At 37.2% G+C, this 17,254-nt stretch overlaps 1 protein-coding gene across 1 annotated transcript in view; it reads left to right on the forward strand.

Annotated features, from left to right (window-relative positions):
• Positions 1–17,254, forward strand: part of LOC139717749 (histone acetyltransferase KAT2A-like) — a 50,706-nt gene that overhangs the window by 18,675 nt on the left and 14,777 nt on the right. The window contains exons 4-11 of the mRNA XM_071629255.1: positions 3,196–3,285; positions 4,866–5,047; positions 9,994–10,185; positions 10,608–10,720; positions 13,932–14,102; positions 14,618–14,683; positions 16,154–16,227; positions 16,880–17,088. Coding sequence (XP_071485356.1) covers positions 3,196–3,285; positions 4,866–5,047; positions 9,994–10,185; positions 10,608–10,720; positions 13,932–14,102; positions 14,618–14,683; positions 16,154–16,227; positions 16,880–17,088 — 1,097 coding nt within the window. The remainder of the gene's footprint in view (positions 1–3,195; positions 3,286–4,865; positions 5,048–9,993; positions 10,186–10,607; positions 10,721–13,931; positions 14,103–14,617; positions 14,684–16,153; positions 16,228–16,879; positions 17,089–17,254) is intronic.

The following is a 17,254-nucleotide window of genomic DNA, read 5'->3' on the forward strand; positions in this document are numbered from 1 at the left end:
AGTTGATTTCTCCACTTTGAGACTTATGTTACTAAAATAAATGAAACCATTGGTGTACATGATATGGTTTCTCTTCAACAGAAATGAACAAAAAATCGTGTTAACAGTGTTTTGTCACCTCCGAAACAGTAATTTTTAGTTTTTATTGAATCTTTTATTAATCCCTAGAAAATTCTCACTTCCTGTTGCCATATTACTATTGTCATCCAAAAGAGATTCCTGTCAATTGGACAGAATCAAACAAAATTGCTTGGTCTTCGAGAAATTATCAAATATAATATGCCTGTTGTTTCGGAGGTGACAAGTGTTTCGGAGGTGACAAGTGTTAACGGAAAATTGTAAATTGCTCCGAAATGAAAACAACAGGCTATATTTCTACTACCTTCCTTCAGAGATAATGTGAGGGGATATGTTACATTTTTGCAAATGTAATGTATAACTGATATCAAGAATAAAAAAATTAAATACATAAATCTGTTGTCTCGGAGGTGACAGAAATGTTAACGGAAAAGTTACATAAATTTATAAACGCTCACCAAAAAATGATAAGTTATTTGAATTAAATAATCTTTGGATCAAAGTTAAGTCAGATTGATTACTATTCTGTTTTGATGGAAATTAGCAAAGTTGAATTTCATAATTGTGAACAAGAGCTAACTCAAAAGAGGGGTTAATTGTTAACGGAAAATGTCACCTCCGAAACATAAAGTTTGGACAATTTCAGTATTTAAAGAAGACAAAGCAGAACCTGGTAAACATAATAGTTCTTAAAGTTGGATACCTGTCTATCAAAACAGCAACAAAAATAATGAAAAGGTATAAACAATTTAATATGCTAGCTCTGACAAAAATACTATGTCAGAGTGAGTACACCAAAAGTGTTGGATTTCAAGCATGTATGTGCCTGCCACATCTGAAAGAAAAAGAGAGGAAAGTTCATTAAGGTACCCAAGGTAGACACTGTGGGTGGTAAGTTTATGAGAAAAAATAATGCATATCTGTCAGTGTATAAGAAAGTTATACACCAATTAGTGCCAATACTGCATTTTACACCACTGATTGTAAAAATGGCCGTATGTTCTGCCTGACAGTGATTCTCTTATAAATCAAAGGCGAGATGAAAATGATTACTGTTCAATGCAGAAATTGCACTTTTTCTCCATACCTTGAAAATTACTCAGTGCATAAACTTATGAAAGGGTCAAAGTCAAGTTAAAGTTCTTAAATCCCCAAATACATGCTCTCCTATTCATCCAGTTAAACATAGGGGAAGGAAGGTAAACATTCAATACATTTGTGACAAACATGTCATTTTAATATTTTGCCAATTTTGTGAAAATGTAATCACACATTGTCCACATGTACTATAGACCTATTAGGAGAATCATGCATTATGGCGGAGGCATACCAGTCGCCATAGCGACATTTCTAGTTTCTGTCCTGATTTTATCTTTCCTCTTTGAATCATGCAAACAAAAAATTAGTTGGGAAAAAGGTAGTTATAGCAGGTTTAAATCTTGATCAAATGTTTCTGAATTGTCATATTGTCATTTTGTTGATGCTTTCAATACAGTCTTTGAAAACAGATGAATAATATACACTGTATGCTTGTCACAATGTTTATATGCAAGTCTCAACCCTAACTGTGTTATATTTTGTTGATGGCCCATACCAAATTTTTTGTGCTTTTTTTGTGGCCCAACAAAGGTAAAAAAAAAATCAGAGAAATTAGATAATATGATCATAAAACAGTACAAAACAAACAACAAGCAAACAATAAACAGACCATAAAGTATGTAAAAATTGGCAGGTACAGTATTCATCGCATAATCGGGACAGGTTGGGAGTAGCAAACATGGCCCCTTTAAGCGAGGTGCCCGATTTCGCGATGAGTGCTCACCATACACTAACGGCATACGACATGTACATGTAGTGCACACACACACACACACACACACATGCATACTGACGTACTGTACATGTACATGAATACACAACACGCTACCCCTCGGCGCGACCCTCCAGCTCTCCCTGCATTCTCGCAATGATGTAGAGTAATCGCAACCGGGTTCGATTCTTCTGTCAAACACGCGTGTACACGTAATCAATGTCAGCTCATAGTCTAGATTCATAAAACGTTACGTATTCGCACATACATTGAACCCTTCTCATCTTTCACGCTCTCCCTCCCACTCTCTCCCCCATTTCACTGAATACGTAACGACGTTCATAGCCCTCATTTCAATCACGTAACTTTTGCCCAGTCACAACTGAGGAAGATTGTGACATACACACAGATCACAGTGTACAGCTGTATTGAAAGTTGAAACCAAAGACAGTAGATAACAAGATACGAAGGCGCGCGATAACAATGGACTTTGCCCTCAGAGTGTATGACTGAGATAAACAACGCACACAGCCTGGGCTGGATGAGCGAGGCATGTTTTTTATTGGATGTGAGTCGAGTAGGAATTGCAAGCGAGCACATGGCTTTGCTTATGTAGGGGAGAAGAATGTTCGCGAAGGCATGTGCTTTGCAATGGCATGGATACTTATACACGGCGCTTTCGTGGCTATGCATGTACATGTACTGGATGGACGGAGGTCAAAACACACCAATCCGAAGCTTGCTTTGTAAGTTTGTTGTAAACGACAACTGATACGGAATCTTTGAAATATTGTTGTGGTATTTTGGTAGATTTTTTGTGTAAAATATTAACAAAATCAAAGATCGCTTGAAGAAAAATTGTCCCGTTTATCAGAGGTCCCCGCCCGATTATCCAGTGAAAATAACGTGCGTTGGAAATGTTTCTGGGAAGCGTATATCATTTAAGCGAGGATCCCGATTATCAGATGCCCGATTATGCGATGAATACTGTATAACAAAGTGCTTCAAAAACTGTATTGTGACAAAGAAGTATATTATAAAATGACAAAAACATTAGAAAAATAACTGCAAGTACAGCTGTAATACATGTTTTATTGAGATTTATGTTGCCTTTTGTTCTGTAAAATGTCATTGGCTGATGTTTACAATGTAGAAGTTTTAGAAATGCATTGGAATTATGATTTGGGAGCATTGACAGCTGTAAGTTAAATACATGTCTTGTACAGGTAATTTGATTAGCTCACTATTTTCCTGGAATCTTGCTAAATTTAATGATTCAAATCTGTTTACATTCTTGCACTGAGCAGCTCCTTAGGAAATGCATCTTACAAATGAGCTCACCTTCAGTGGAAGGACCCCTTGGAAGACCTCCCTTTGAGAAGCCCAGCATAGCCAAGGTAAACCAACATCCTTCAGAACAGTGTTATTTCAGTAGTGTTTTTTCATACACTTTCAATAAAAATACATATTCCTGGATTAGCTTTGGTTGAAAAAGGTCTGTCCTCGGTACTTTCCCCACCCACTATCACCCCCTTGAAAAACTAAGAAAACAGAAAATAAACTTCAGAAAATAACTTAAGGGAACATTGCATGTATCCTAGTTATATTGATCTTCACGAGGATATAGATCATGAGGTTATACATGTATGTATACACAAATGTTGTCTATGGTACACTATATGTTGGTGTTCCATGTTCTACAATGCATCTTAAGTGCAGCATGTAAACAGTGGGATATCAAGGACAAGAGGGATTGATTGATAGTAGCTGAGTAAAATGTTATTACTCTTTTTCGGGAGCAGCATTCAGAAAATTGCTTCTGAATATTTAACCCTAAAAAGATAGGGGGGGGTGGAATAATAGCGACTACTCCGCCGTGCGAAACTTTTTGACCGCGCCGTTCGCTGACTTTTTACTTACAAGTCTTGTGCATCTTTTGACACCATTTTCGCAAAAATCGAGCATACCGTTATGACCTTTTATACATACAATTGTATGCCTGTCAGACCAAAAATGGCTCAAAAACATGATTTTGTGTATACAGTCTATGCAAATGGATTTTTAAATCTTTAATAAATAAAGATATGATTATTTTCACTTTCGTAAGCTGAATCTAATTGATTTTAGCATAATTATGCTTGAAATAGGTTCTGTCGTAAATTTTGGGGAAAAAATGATTCATAAGGTCGAAAAACAAAGAAATACATAAGAAATTCATAAAACAATAAAATACATAAGAAATCAATTTTGATACCAGATTTTTTTTTGTCATAGTACATTGTTAGGAATGCTACAAAGAATGTCACCAAAAATTAGGATTCTAGGAGCTTTATTTTCTGATTTAGAGCAAAATATACGCCATTATGCATATATTAGCGTAATTCATTATTTTGACAAAAATTTCCATTTCTTTTTGTATAGTTTGGTAGATTACGCCACTGGTAATGCCTATGCCAATTTTCGTGCCGATTGCGCGATCGACGGTCGAGATCTGGGGGGGGGGGGGCTGGTTAGGGTTAATAGAGTGAGGTCCTATTGAATTGCATTGACATTCTCACAAAACCCATTAATATGTAGGGGGAGGAATAATGTATACAGTGAGGTTTTTATGTTTGAAATTTGTTGTCAAACAAGTCCGTTTTCACACCAACTACAACAGCATGTCTTTATGAATTTGCTGCAAGATAACGAAAAAAAAAAAGATGCAAGATTAAGTCGCACCAGTCCTATACAATTCTACAGTGTGCATGGCATCATTAAATTTTGTTGTAGAACTTTGCATTTCTCTTTTTTTTTTGTGCTAATACAATTATGTCATTTTGATTATTTCATTCTATTTTTTTTTTTGTTTACTACTTGTCTTCAAAGTATGTTGCACTCAGAAGGGAATTTCCTTCAAGTCTATCACATTTGTTTGATCTTATTATGATGACAGCCTGCTTGTGAGTGTAATATGTCTCAATCTCATTGATTACAGGGTGTTTCCAACTTTGTCCATTACAAGTTTGGTCCCCTTGCTCACAAGGAGTGGATGATTATGTATGACCTTGCCAAGATGTTTCTACACTGCATGAATCACTGGAAGCTGGAGACACCTACTGCCAGGAAGCAGCGTGCCCAGGCTGATGAGGCTAGTGCCTATAAAGTCACATACACAAGGTCAGAGGTTGCAAGCAGTACTTTGTGATGCTAAAAGCTATTATACAGTATTCCACATTCAATCTTGCTATAGGATTGGTCAAGAGCTGATCACGTGATAAAGCATAGTTTTGCCCATCACATCACCTGAGAAGAAAAGTTCATTACACTCTATGTTGATAGTCCCTTCTGTTTCGCTGATCGCTTCAGTCCATACAGTCCTAACACGAGATGAGTACACGCGAAATAAAAGTGCGTTGCACTTTGGACTATCATTTAAAGTCGGACGTTCCCAACCCCTAATGGTACATTATTGTGTTACTCCTCCGAACGAAATTTGTGCGGCAATTGCGCAATGCCAGACTGCAGTGCCTGTGGGACAATGCTGCCACTGAGACACGTGTGTGTGTGTGTGTGTGTGTGTACGCATCATACACAAACATTGTGACCACGAGCTGTGGTGATTGAAGGAGAGAGGCCAGAAGACGTGGGCTCTTGTGGCCTCTCTTCATGCGCACGCAACTGTGAGTGTGCGTCCATTCGGAAGCTCGCGTGGCTCGGACAGCCATTTTGGGTCAGGTGATTTTGAGACCAGTGTGTGTTCGCTGATTCATTGAGCCAGCGCTATTCTCATTAGGTGTCACGACATTTGATACAGAATGGGGAGAGGCAACTCGCCACGATTGTAAGGCTTTAACTAGATCACTTGATAGTCCACAGTGCAACACACTTTTATTTCGGTGCCGCATGGTGCGCGGAGCAAATTCATTGTTTTGTCATATATGCGCATACGTCTAAAGTAATCTATGTAGCCTAAGCTGTAAGGATACCTAAAGACAGCTTAAAACGGTTTGAGATGTGGAATAAAATGGGAATATCTTAGGACCCTAGATGTGGAATATAAAGCAAATAATCAACTTTTAGTTTGAGGCAATGAGACAAACTATCACTTCCTCGGTGATCTGAATGTGTACGCTATCTTTCCTCAGCTGCACTTTGGAAAGATAGCTACATCCAGATCGCCTTGGAAGTGATAGTTTGTCCCATCACCTTCACCAACGTTGATTATTTGCTTCGATCATCATCATACCAGTTTTCATTTGGGTCTGTTACCCATTAACAGGTGGCTGGAATCACCTCACAGCTCTCAGAGTAATACATTAAACTCTTTGATCCAAACATAGAAATCACTATTATCATACTGGGAGTATATAGTTGTTAGGTGATCCGAGTATCCTCTCGGATCACCTTCTGTATCTGTACTGATTCTTTGTTTTTCATCTTCTTTTTTTTTCTTCTTTCTCCTCAAAAGTTGTGCAGACGTAAACTCAGAAAGTCCTCTGCCTATCAATTTCAAACTCATACCATGTATGTATCATGTCCCAAAGACAACAAATCTAATGTATCATTGTGATCAGTCGACCGTGACGTCACTATGACGTCATTATATGAAAACACATTCTCAATCATATCTCATTAATGCAATGGAATTTTTCAATGAAATTTACGTCACATATACTTTAAATTATGCGCATTCTACTCATTTTCTCAAAATTCACATTTTTTCTTAAAACGTGTGCGTACGCGCGCGTTGAAATATTTGTATGCTCAAATCGAGCTCAAATTTTTTTTGCACACGTTTCAGACCATTTGGAGCATTTTTTGAAAAATTGAAAAAATTGGACGGACGCGTACGCGCGCGCACATATACGCACGCACAGCTCATATGCAATAGAAATTTCCCATTTTTTACACTTATTGGATGCCTGAAATGTCAAGGAATATTTTTACCAAGTTTCAAGTCAATCCGACTCAATATGACGTCATACAGGCCCGTCAAAGTTGAAATTCCGCGCGCGCGTCAATGGCGATATACAGTGCAACAATGATAAAAAACCGCCAATTTTAAATCCGATTTTACTCGTCAGGATGGACGGTGACCCCCCATTTTCTTTACATATTCTGAAAGCTAATGAGTTGTACATGTTATTTCATGGGTTGGCGAGGCTGGAAAAATGATGAAAAGATATCAAATTTCTTAATAAAGTAAAAAAAGTAAATTTTTAAAATGACGTCATCAAATTTCAAGTTCACTCAAGCGTATCTCACTTATTCTTTTGTTGATTTTCGTCCAAATTTCGATATGTTGTAGCTTATTAAATGGTCTTTTAGTCATAAAATAACAACATTTTGATTGGATGACGGCATTACCTCGTAAAAAGGGATTGAAAGTAACATTGTCAAATTTGACCAGTTTACGTGTTATCTCTATGGGAGTGCAGTTTTTATGGAAATGAAAACTGACATGACTATCTTTGTCGAGCTCTAGCTCACTTATGCTTCGGTGAATTTCTCCCAGATTTTAGTATGTTGTAGCTGAGACTTTGGGCTATCGTAAGTGTGCAATTCGTTTTTTCATACGGAGTCGGCATCACGTCCAAAAACTTGGTTGAAATTAAAGCTTATTTTCGATGTATTGAAATATTTCTTTCTTTCTGCAACTTTCTTTGCAATAACTCAAGAAAAACATACCCTATCACCACCATATTTTGCACATGTTTAGTTCATGTCACGTACATTATTTCGCAAAATAACAACTACTTGATCAGACACCATCTTGGGTATGTAAATTAGGGTCAAAGGTCATAAATGTTTCATCCTGTATCTTGGTGAATACATGTCCTATCTTTCCCATATTTTGCACACGTAAAGACCATGTTACAAGGATCATTTCACAAGATAATCATTTTTGGCTCAGAGGCCATCTTGTCTGTGCAATGTGGGGTCAAAGGTCATATGTACTTCTTCCTGTATCTTCGTTATGACGTGTTATCTCTATGGGAGGGAATTTTTCTAGATGTGAAAATTGACATGATTGTCTTTATCGACGACTAGCTCACTTATCCTTCGGTGAATTTCTTCCAGATTTTAGTATGTTGTAGCCAATTTAATACTCTTTAAGTTTTGTTCATCAAAGTTTTAATCGGATGATGTCTTCACCTCGTGAAAATGGATATAATGTAACCGTGTCAAATTTAACCAGTTTACGTGTTATCTCTATGGGAGGGAATTTTTCTGGAAATGAAAATTGACATGACGGTCTTTATCGAGCACTAGATCACTTACTCTTTGGTGAATTTCTCCCTGATTTTAATATGTTGTAGCTGAGACTTTGGGCTATTGTCAGTTTTCTCTCCATTTTTTCATACGACGCCGAGATCACGTCAAAAAAACTTGGTTGAAATCAAACTTATCTTCGATGTATTGAGATATTTCTTTCTTTCTGCAACTTTCTTTGCAATAACTCAAGAAAAACAGCCCCTATCATTCCCATATTTTGCACATGTTTAGTTCATATCACGTACATTATTTCATAAAATAACAACTACTTGATCAGACACCATCTTGGGTATGTAAATTAGGGTCAAAGGTCATAAATGTTTCAACCTGTATCTTGGTGAATACATGTCCTATCTTTCCCATATTTTGCACACGCAAAGACCATGTTACAAGAATCATTTCACAAAATAACCACTTTTTGCTCAGATGCCATCTTGGCTGTGAAAAGTTGCGTCAATGGTCAAATATACTTCATTCTGTATCTTCGTTATAGTGTATACCGAATTTGGTACCAAAGATGGCAGACCTGACTCTCTTTTCTAAATGAGAATCCGAATATCACACGGCCAATGTCTCTAAACACAGATGAAACCTATATGGTCATGCCTATTGCGATCAGGACTTGAATCATTGATTAAAAAAAGAAATCGGATCACCTAATTTGTCAGTCTTGACAAATTCCGAGTCTAGTTGTTTTTGTTTTTTCAAGTTCATGCAATGAGTTTTATTGTTGTATGAAATTAATTAGTGTACGTATGTCTACATTTTTCATGAAAACTGATCATTCTGTTCTCCGGTACCCTAATGCTTAAATTCTAGGTCATCGTGTAAAAGTCTTTTTCAGAAAAATTTATACAAAAATGCATGAATCACCTAAGAAATTCAAGCCTTACGCAGTACATACGTGATTTGCGCATTTCATGAGTTTGTCTGATGTGAAACCTTCGTAGTTGTCCTCCGATGTGTGCCAGATCGGCGCTTTACGCTATTCCAGGTTTTGAGCAGCTCAAAACTCGACTTTGAGTAAGAGTTTGCGCAGTTTTGCGCTGTTTTATGTAACTTTTGCGTAGTTTGCGTAGTTCTTACACGAACAATGCGTGAAATATGCATGGAATATCACTGAACGTTCACAATAATGTTGGCGCTATCGCATTCATGCGCGATTCACATGCAGTTCATTAGTGATGCGCAGATTAAGTGTGGTTTTCCGTAGACCTCAGTCGTCACGCACAACCACGTATGCGCCTCATTTGGGGCCTTTGCGTGCCTATGCACTGAAAATTCGTGGTTTGTAAGTGATTTTTCCATAGTTCTTGCCGAATTCATCAGTGATTTTCATCACCTAAATCAGCAAAAATTCTTGACGGACAAGCACCCTCAACTAAATTTCATGCATGATTCATGTGTTTATGCAACTTTTGGGCTGTGTGACCGAGCCCATAGTGCTATTCGAGCATGTTGTAATATGTTTGGATCATTGTTGTTTTTTAATGTTAATCTCGCATGTTGTACTGTAAAAGTAGAAATTTTCGTATATTTCGCGCATCAAGAAACTAGCACGAAAAAAAAAGCAAGCGAATATTTTTGCATGCCATATGTTCCAGTGGTTGATGTCTTGATTCCGCAGAATTAAAAACACGTAAAACTCTTCTTACCAAGGCAAGAGTGAAAAATTGGTTGCGCAAAAATATTCACCTTTACAGTGTTTGTATCATTATTTTTAGCTTATTGAGACAAGAGTTGCTTTCTTATAGTCTGCATGTCTCAGTGTAGTTTCAGGTAGTGTAAAACTGCACTGCATCATACATTGATTCTGAGTCTTGTTTTGATCTTGTCTCTCCTCCCAGATGGCTGTGTTATTGCCATGTGCCATCTTTCTGTGATAGTCTTCAACATCATGAACCAACAGACATCTTTGGTCGCACTCTACTCAAGAATGTTTTTCCTGCCATGCGTCGACAAGTACTAGATATGCTGAGATCAGAGAAGGACAATATGCCAGCTGAGAAACGCAACTTGGTGCTAACTCACTTTCCCAGGTAAAGAAAATCATCCCAGTGAGTAATGCTTTTTTGAGAGACTTGTTCATTTACCTTTATATCAAGTACGAAATATTGTTTTTTAATCATAAACCTAATTACATAAGTGCAAAATGATTGAAAATGAAGAAACAGATTACGCTACTTCCACTTTGAATATCTCCAGATAAGATTAATCTGAGAAGGTACAGAGGAAGGTTTGATATTGAAGTACATACGTAGTCAAGGACACAGCAGTTTTCTCTACAGTAAATGCCTTTTGATAGTCACCTAATGACTTGTATGTGGCATGAAACGAGTTACAGCATATTGACAACTTGGTGAAAAGGTTTCAGGTCAGTGCATAGTTATGATCAATTTTAGTTTGTCATAAACCTTAACCAAATGTTTCATTGAGTATTATTGCTGCTACATTTTGTCAGATTCCTTTCCATGTTGGAAGAAGAAGTGTACAACAGTAGTTCTCCCATCTGGGATCCTGACTTTGCCCCAGTTCAAGGTGTGGACTCCATGTCATCCACAGACACAGCAGCTGGTGAGCCTGAATCTGTTCAAGACCTGTGTGTCTTCACTACATAGTTTATGGAAAATAGAGTAAATATTGCAAGACTTTTCCTCACTGAAAACTGAGGAAATCTTTTCAGGGACATTCAAGCATTAGTGTCCTTTTAAAAATATTGATAAAAAGCTCATCAAATTGTAGAATAATTTTGAGTAATCATATCAAGGCAAAGTAACCTGTCTTGATATTTCACATTATGAGAAAGAGAGATTTGACATTAGGTCATCTGTTGTCATTTTTGTTGAAGAATTATTGTCATTTAAAAAGTGTACAGTCTGACCTCAGTTATCATGCCACGTGGGGACCAGCACCAGCCTGGATACTTGATATGCCAGATATAGGAGGAACAATGTTTATCTAATATATGAGTACAAGTAGGCTGCCAACCGAGTGGTAGCTACATGTACGTAAAGTAATGCACTGCAGCAGTAATGTAAATTATGTTTAGTCTACTTCAAATCATACTCATGAAATTGAAACATTTAAAGGGAAGGTAAACCCAAAGAGCAATGTGGATTGAGTGAAAGCAGCAACATTAGTAGAACACATCAGTGAAAGTTTGAGGAAAATCGGACAATCGATGCAAAAGTTATGAATTTTTAAAGTTTTGGTGTTGGAACCGCTGGATGAGGAGACTACTAGAGGATATGACGTATGAGTGGACAACAATACAAAGAAAATATAAAGGAAATTCAACAAAAATTCACTTTTCTAGAATTATGAAAGAGCAGTGGACCAACCGCTTTCAGAAAGCAGGGGGAATAATTGCTACCCTTAACATATGTCAATATCAAGTTGATGGAATTTGTAATTTTCAAGAAAAATGGATTTTTGTAGTATTTTCTTTATATTTTCTTGGTATTTTTGTCCACTCATACGTCATAACCTCTAGTAGTCTCCTCATCCAGCGGTTCCAACACCAAAACTTTAAAAATTCATAACTTTTGCATCGATTGTCCGATTTTCTTCAAACTTTCACTGATGTGTTCTACTAATGTTGCTGCTTTCACTCAATCCACATTGTTCTTGGGGTTTATCTTCCCTTTAAGAGTAAGATTCATAACATGTTTCTGTAGGGAATATCATAGAAAAATTCTGTGAGTTTTGTAGGAGTTTAAATGTGTTTGAAATCCCTTTTCTTTCTTTCTTTTTTTTCTTTTGTCTTCACTGCTTGGAGGCGTCCAGATAGTAGAGAAGTCCAGATAAGAGAGGGTTGGATAACCAACATTGGACTGTACCTGTATTTTTTTTAAGCAGTAGTGATAAGTGTTCAATTCTTATCACATTTCTAAATTCATCCAGGGAAAGGGTTTTAACATTTTATTGCTAATTTCATTTTTATAGGAAAAATTATGGTCTTTTACAAAATCAGTGTTATATCATTAGCAGTAAAGGGGCTTTGCTATTACTTTTATCTGTTCATCACAGAGCTGATGTCATTTAGCAGGATGATAAGTCAGTTCGAATGCTTTTTTTTTGGTCAAAATGACATGAGAAAGTTGCCTTAATATGCTGCACAGTGCACAGCTAGTGTCATGAGAAGAAATTTTTCTTTTGCCACTTTTAATAGAGCACATTCAATTTCTAATGTTGCTATGATAAAATCCTATATGCAGACATAAATTTCTCGTTTTGTGACCGATAACATAATGTTCATTGTGTTGAACTTGACAAAGAAGCGTAGGGCCTATGAAGTTGACAAACATTCCGTCAGCATCGCATTTTCATGCTTTTTCCTTAAGCCACCGCAATGAAGAAAATAATGTGCCCAAAGATAGGATCAGTTGCTTTAATATTGTGAATCTTTTTGAGAGGTTTTATACACATCTTGAATTAGGTTTTGTTGAGCCCATAATGGTGCACAAAATCAGACAATTTGGTAAAAATCACTAAATAAAGCTCAAAACAGGCACATTTTTAGTGTAAATATTTTTTTTTAGTGTCCTTAGCAAATGTAAGAGAAAAAAATAGTGGAATCAGAAAAATTATTTCATTGTTTTTTAAATTTCTTATGTATTTCCTTGTTTTTTCGACTTTAAGTTTTTCATTGTTTTTTCAATGAAATTTGTCTACGGAATGGCGCGGAATGTTGGGGGGGGGGGCCTCGAGGCCCCCCTCCTCCCCCTGGCCGAGTTAGGGTTAAGTTTGTACGGCGCATTTTGTTTATGGCTCAAAACTTTTGATCCATATGTCTGTTTGTGACCAATTTTAGATGGTAGATGTCCCTTGGGGATTTCAAGGTCACCACAAGGTCAAAGCTCATAGGCAGGGGTCAACAAACTTTTAGGGCCCAATGTTAAATTTTTACTGCGCGTTTCAATTATGGCTCATACCTTTTGATCCCTTTGTTCGTTTGTGACCAAACTTGGACAGTAGATGTCCCTTGGAGAATTGAAGGTCATCACAAAGTCAAAGGACGCAGACCGGGGTCAACAAACTCTCAGGGCCCAATGTTAAATTTTTATGGCATGTTTCAATTATGGCTCTTAACTTTTGATCCCTATGTCCGTTTGTGACCAAATTTGGATGGAAGATGTCTCTTTGGGAGTTGAAGGTCATCACAAGGTCAAAGGTCACAGACAGTGGTCAACAAACTTTTATGGCCCAATGTCAAGTTTTTATGGCGCGTTTCGATTATGACTCTTAACTTTTGATCCCTATGTCTGTTTGTGACCAAACTTTGCTGGTAAATGTCCCTTGGGGAGTTCACGGTCACCACAAGGTCAAAGGTTATAGGCAGGGTCAGTGAACTTTCGGGAGTTAGAAAAACATTAATTTCTTCTACGCAAATGGGCGGGACACATTTTGGCACTTGCCTTGTTTTGGGGGGTTTTTTTTCGTAGCTCTATCCAACAGACCACAATATTGAAGCATGGGAGTTGTGTCTTTTTACCTTTATAGTGCTAAGTTACTTGCTACATGTATTTGAGATTTCTAATCCTATTTATTGAGAATAGTGCTTTTCATTATTCAGAAAATATTCATTCAACAAGAATTGCCCAAACACTATAAAACATCATTCACTTAATGGCCATGCTACTTAGATTATATGCATGTTACAAATTAGGAGCTGAGTGCCTGTCGAAAAATGACAAATGATAAATTCTTTTCAGACATTGACCACACTTCAATACTGCTGTAAGTGGGAAGCAAATTGAGTGAAGATCCTGCGCTTTATCTCTAGATTCCAGTCAGGCTGACCAATCAGCAGTGCCCACTCTTGGCCGAATTACTGTGACAACTGCTACAACTGGGGCCCCTGCAATGGCTGATGGTCACACATCCTTCAACCTTAGTCCTGGTCTAGTGAATGTAAGAAGGGCAGCAAGACTCAGTGCTCTAGCAGCAACTCAAGGTAGGCGAACAATGTATTGCTCAACATGCTGATTACGTAGTTCATTTGTCTACAGTGTACACTTGTACATAATACTCATGTACATTTGTAAATTGTGAGAACAGCATAATAATAAAATCATGACTTTATGGTCACAGTAATGTCACATTGATCATAGTTTTTGCATTAAATAGTCCTCCAGAATACCATATGCAGAGCTACAGTACCAGCCAGATGTGTTTATGGTACATTTCATGTTTTTCCATTTTAACAAGATCTTTTTTTTTTCATTGAAAACTGTCTTTATCTGAAATCTACTTTGGTGTGTTTTATGTGTGGAGTTTTCTCAGATATAAAACAAAATATGATATCATCCTGGTTCTGTTTTACTAACTGCATCAATATTACCTACTGAGGGTTAAAGCAGCCATGTGCATACAGCATCCCTCAACTTGTTTAAGTGACTGCATAGGTAGGCCAAGTAGGTACTTACAAACCTCATGGTTCTGTTTTGTTGTTTTTGTTGTTGTTTTTAGCCACAGAAAAGCGTAAAATGGAAGATGTACCTTCTGAAGAGGACATCAAGAGGCAAAGATTAGAAGGTGAGATAGACTTTGCAGAAATCCAACATAATTTTACTGAGATGAAGGAAATATGAATTTTTACCTATTTTTTTTTCCTAGTCCTGAAAACATGTAAGAGTTATTTTACATCATGCATAATCATATGATCCTGTGTATCTGACTAGAAGATAAATTGCAAAATATTTGAAAATTTGTTCTGTAAGAAAGAATATCATCACAAAGTTTAAGGCTTTTACCTGTGAGAACTGAATTATTTAAACAAAATTAGATTGCCTAAATGTAGATTGTGATAACAGAAATATGAAGTTAAACTTTCACACATTTATTCTCGAAATATGAACAATAACACTGTTGTGATTTTATGGATGGGCTTCTGAAAGGTTGCGAAAGGAGGGAAATTATCAATTTTATGTACCAACAAGGATGATAATGAACTTGGCTACTGTAAAAGTGGACATTTTTGCCCATTTCACTCAAACAAAAGCTGGCAGGAAAATAAAAGCAGACACATATTTTTGTATGCTGGATGTTCCAGTAGGTAATGTTCTGATATCATGTATTATTAGAAACACATGAAATTCATCGTACCCAGCTGAGCAAGAAAAATTACTTGAGCAAAAATATCCACTTTTATAGTATAAGATGTCATATTTATATAATATGGACTGGCCTTGAGGGGGATACAACATTTATTTCCTGAACTAGAATTGTATTGCCCTCGTCTTCAAGTCGGGCAATACAATTCTAGTGAAGCAATTAATGACGTATCCCCCGAAAGTAGGCAGTCCATATCATTATTATTATTACCCATTTCAGGCATCTTGAGCAGTAAGATAAATCATTACAATGTAAACTTTTTACAACTTCCCAATTCACGGTATTCCACTCGGCGCCAGCTCGAGCTCTACACCACACTGCGCACTACATCCTTATACACAGCTCAGGTATGCGGCACGCATATAACAGCCAACTCTCACAGGCGCAGGGACCGTCCTTTATTTTTACGTGTTAACCTATGGGAATTTGCCCTCTGTTACAAAACTCGGGTATACGGGGCGCATAGAAACAGCCAGCTCACACAGAAGCAGCGATCTTCCTTTAGTTTTACGTGTAAACCTATGGGAATTTGCCCTTTGTCGCGAAACGACTCTGCGAGAAACTGTCATCAACAGCAAATTTACATCACGAGGAGCTCAAGTGCCCGGATGCTATATTCCCCTCATTTTTACAATGCAAATCCTATAGGCATTTGGCAAAGCGGGGAATATGGAAAATTTGCTCCTCTTCTTCCTGGTGGCGCGTAATCGTGCGTGTAATACGAGGGAAATACAATTTTGTAGAACCACAGCTCAGATGCCTGATACGGGTAATAATATGATATATGATACAACATACGCTCAGAGACTATGTATTTAAAACTCATTGTGGTCTTATGCCTTCTGTACATGGATACTTGGTTTAAAGACTAAGCTTTTAATCTCTCTGTAGAGGATATTCCCAACAATATCCTGAGTGAGGTGTTGTCAACTGTCAGTGATCCTGCAGCCATGGTTGGACCAGAGGTGAGCTAACATGAGTCAGTTTCATATACAGGCACTACTTATCACAGAGCTGCCAAGTCTCCCTGATTCTGCAGGAGTCTCTCTGAAAATATCAAAATCTGTTCATGTCTGAATAAGAGAATATCAAAAACTCCCTGATTTGGGAATTATTTTCACCCATTGAAATGCATTTAACACACAGATATCTCCCTGACTGCTTTGTTGAATCTCCCTGATATGGATGTGGAAATGTTGACAGACCTGTAATCACCAAGTCACAAGTGGATTAGATTTACTGATAATAAGCATTCAAACATATTGGTGCATGTACAGTGATATCTGTATAGTATAAAATGACAGTAAATATTTAAAAAGAAGTTATTGCAGTGATTCATTGCAATGAATGCTGAATATTGGTAACATACAAAGAGGAAATTCAAGTTTATTAGTACTGTAATTGTCTACTAAATTGGAATTGATTCAGGATATCTATCTTTTTTTTCTTTTTTTTGTGTTAATATCATGCGGGTGGCTACAGTTTTGTATGTGTACATGAAAATTAATATCTGAAGAAAGCTTGGAGTATAGTTATCATTCTGTGTGGAGGTGTTAGTATTAATTTATGATGTCCCCAGAATTTTCTGAGGTTCACTTAGTGAATTTTTGATGACAGGGAAATCTCTTTGCTGCTCATTCTGCACGAGATGAAGCAGCTCGGAATGAGGAACGTCGAGGAGTGATAGAGTTCCATGTGATTGGTAATTCAGTGACCCGCAAGCCATCAAGACAGACACTCATATGGCTTGTTGGACTGCAAAATGTCTTCTCACACCAACTTCCTCGAATGCCCAAGGAATACATCACCAGGCTTGTCTTTGACACGTAAGCTGCAAGTTATTTCTCTGTTTATAAACCATCATACTGTTCAGTAGTGATACAACCATCAATTTCATTGTCATGTACTTGTAAAGAAACTACTACGTATACTCAACAAGCTTGAGTATATTATGTTAGAATACATGTACATACCAATTTGTTTGAGCCATAA

This window comes from Diadema antillarum, unplaced genomic scaffold, assembly GCF_040938485.1.
Source record: "Diadema antillarum isolate AM-2024a unplaced genomic scaffold, OU_Dant_1.0 scf00000081, whole genome shotgun sequence".
Taxonomy (NCBI): Eukaryota; Metazoa; Echinodermata; class Echinoidea; order Diadematoida; family Diadematidae; genus Diadema; species Diadema antillarum.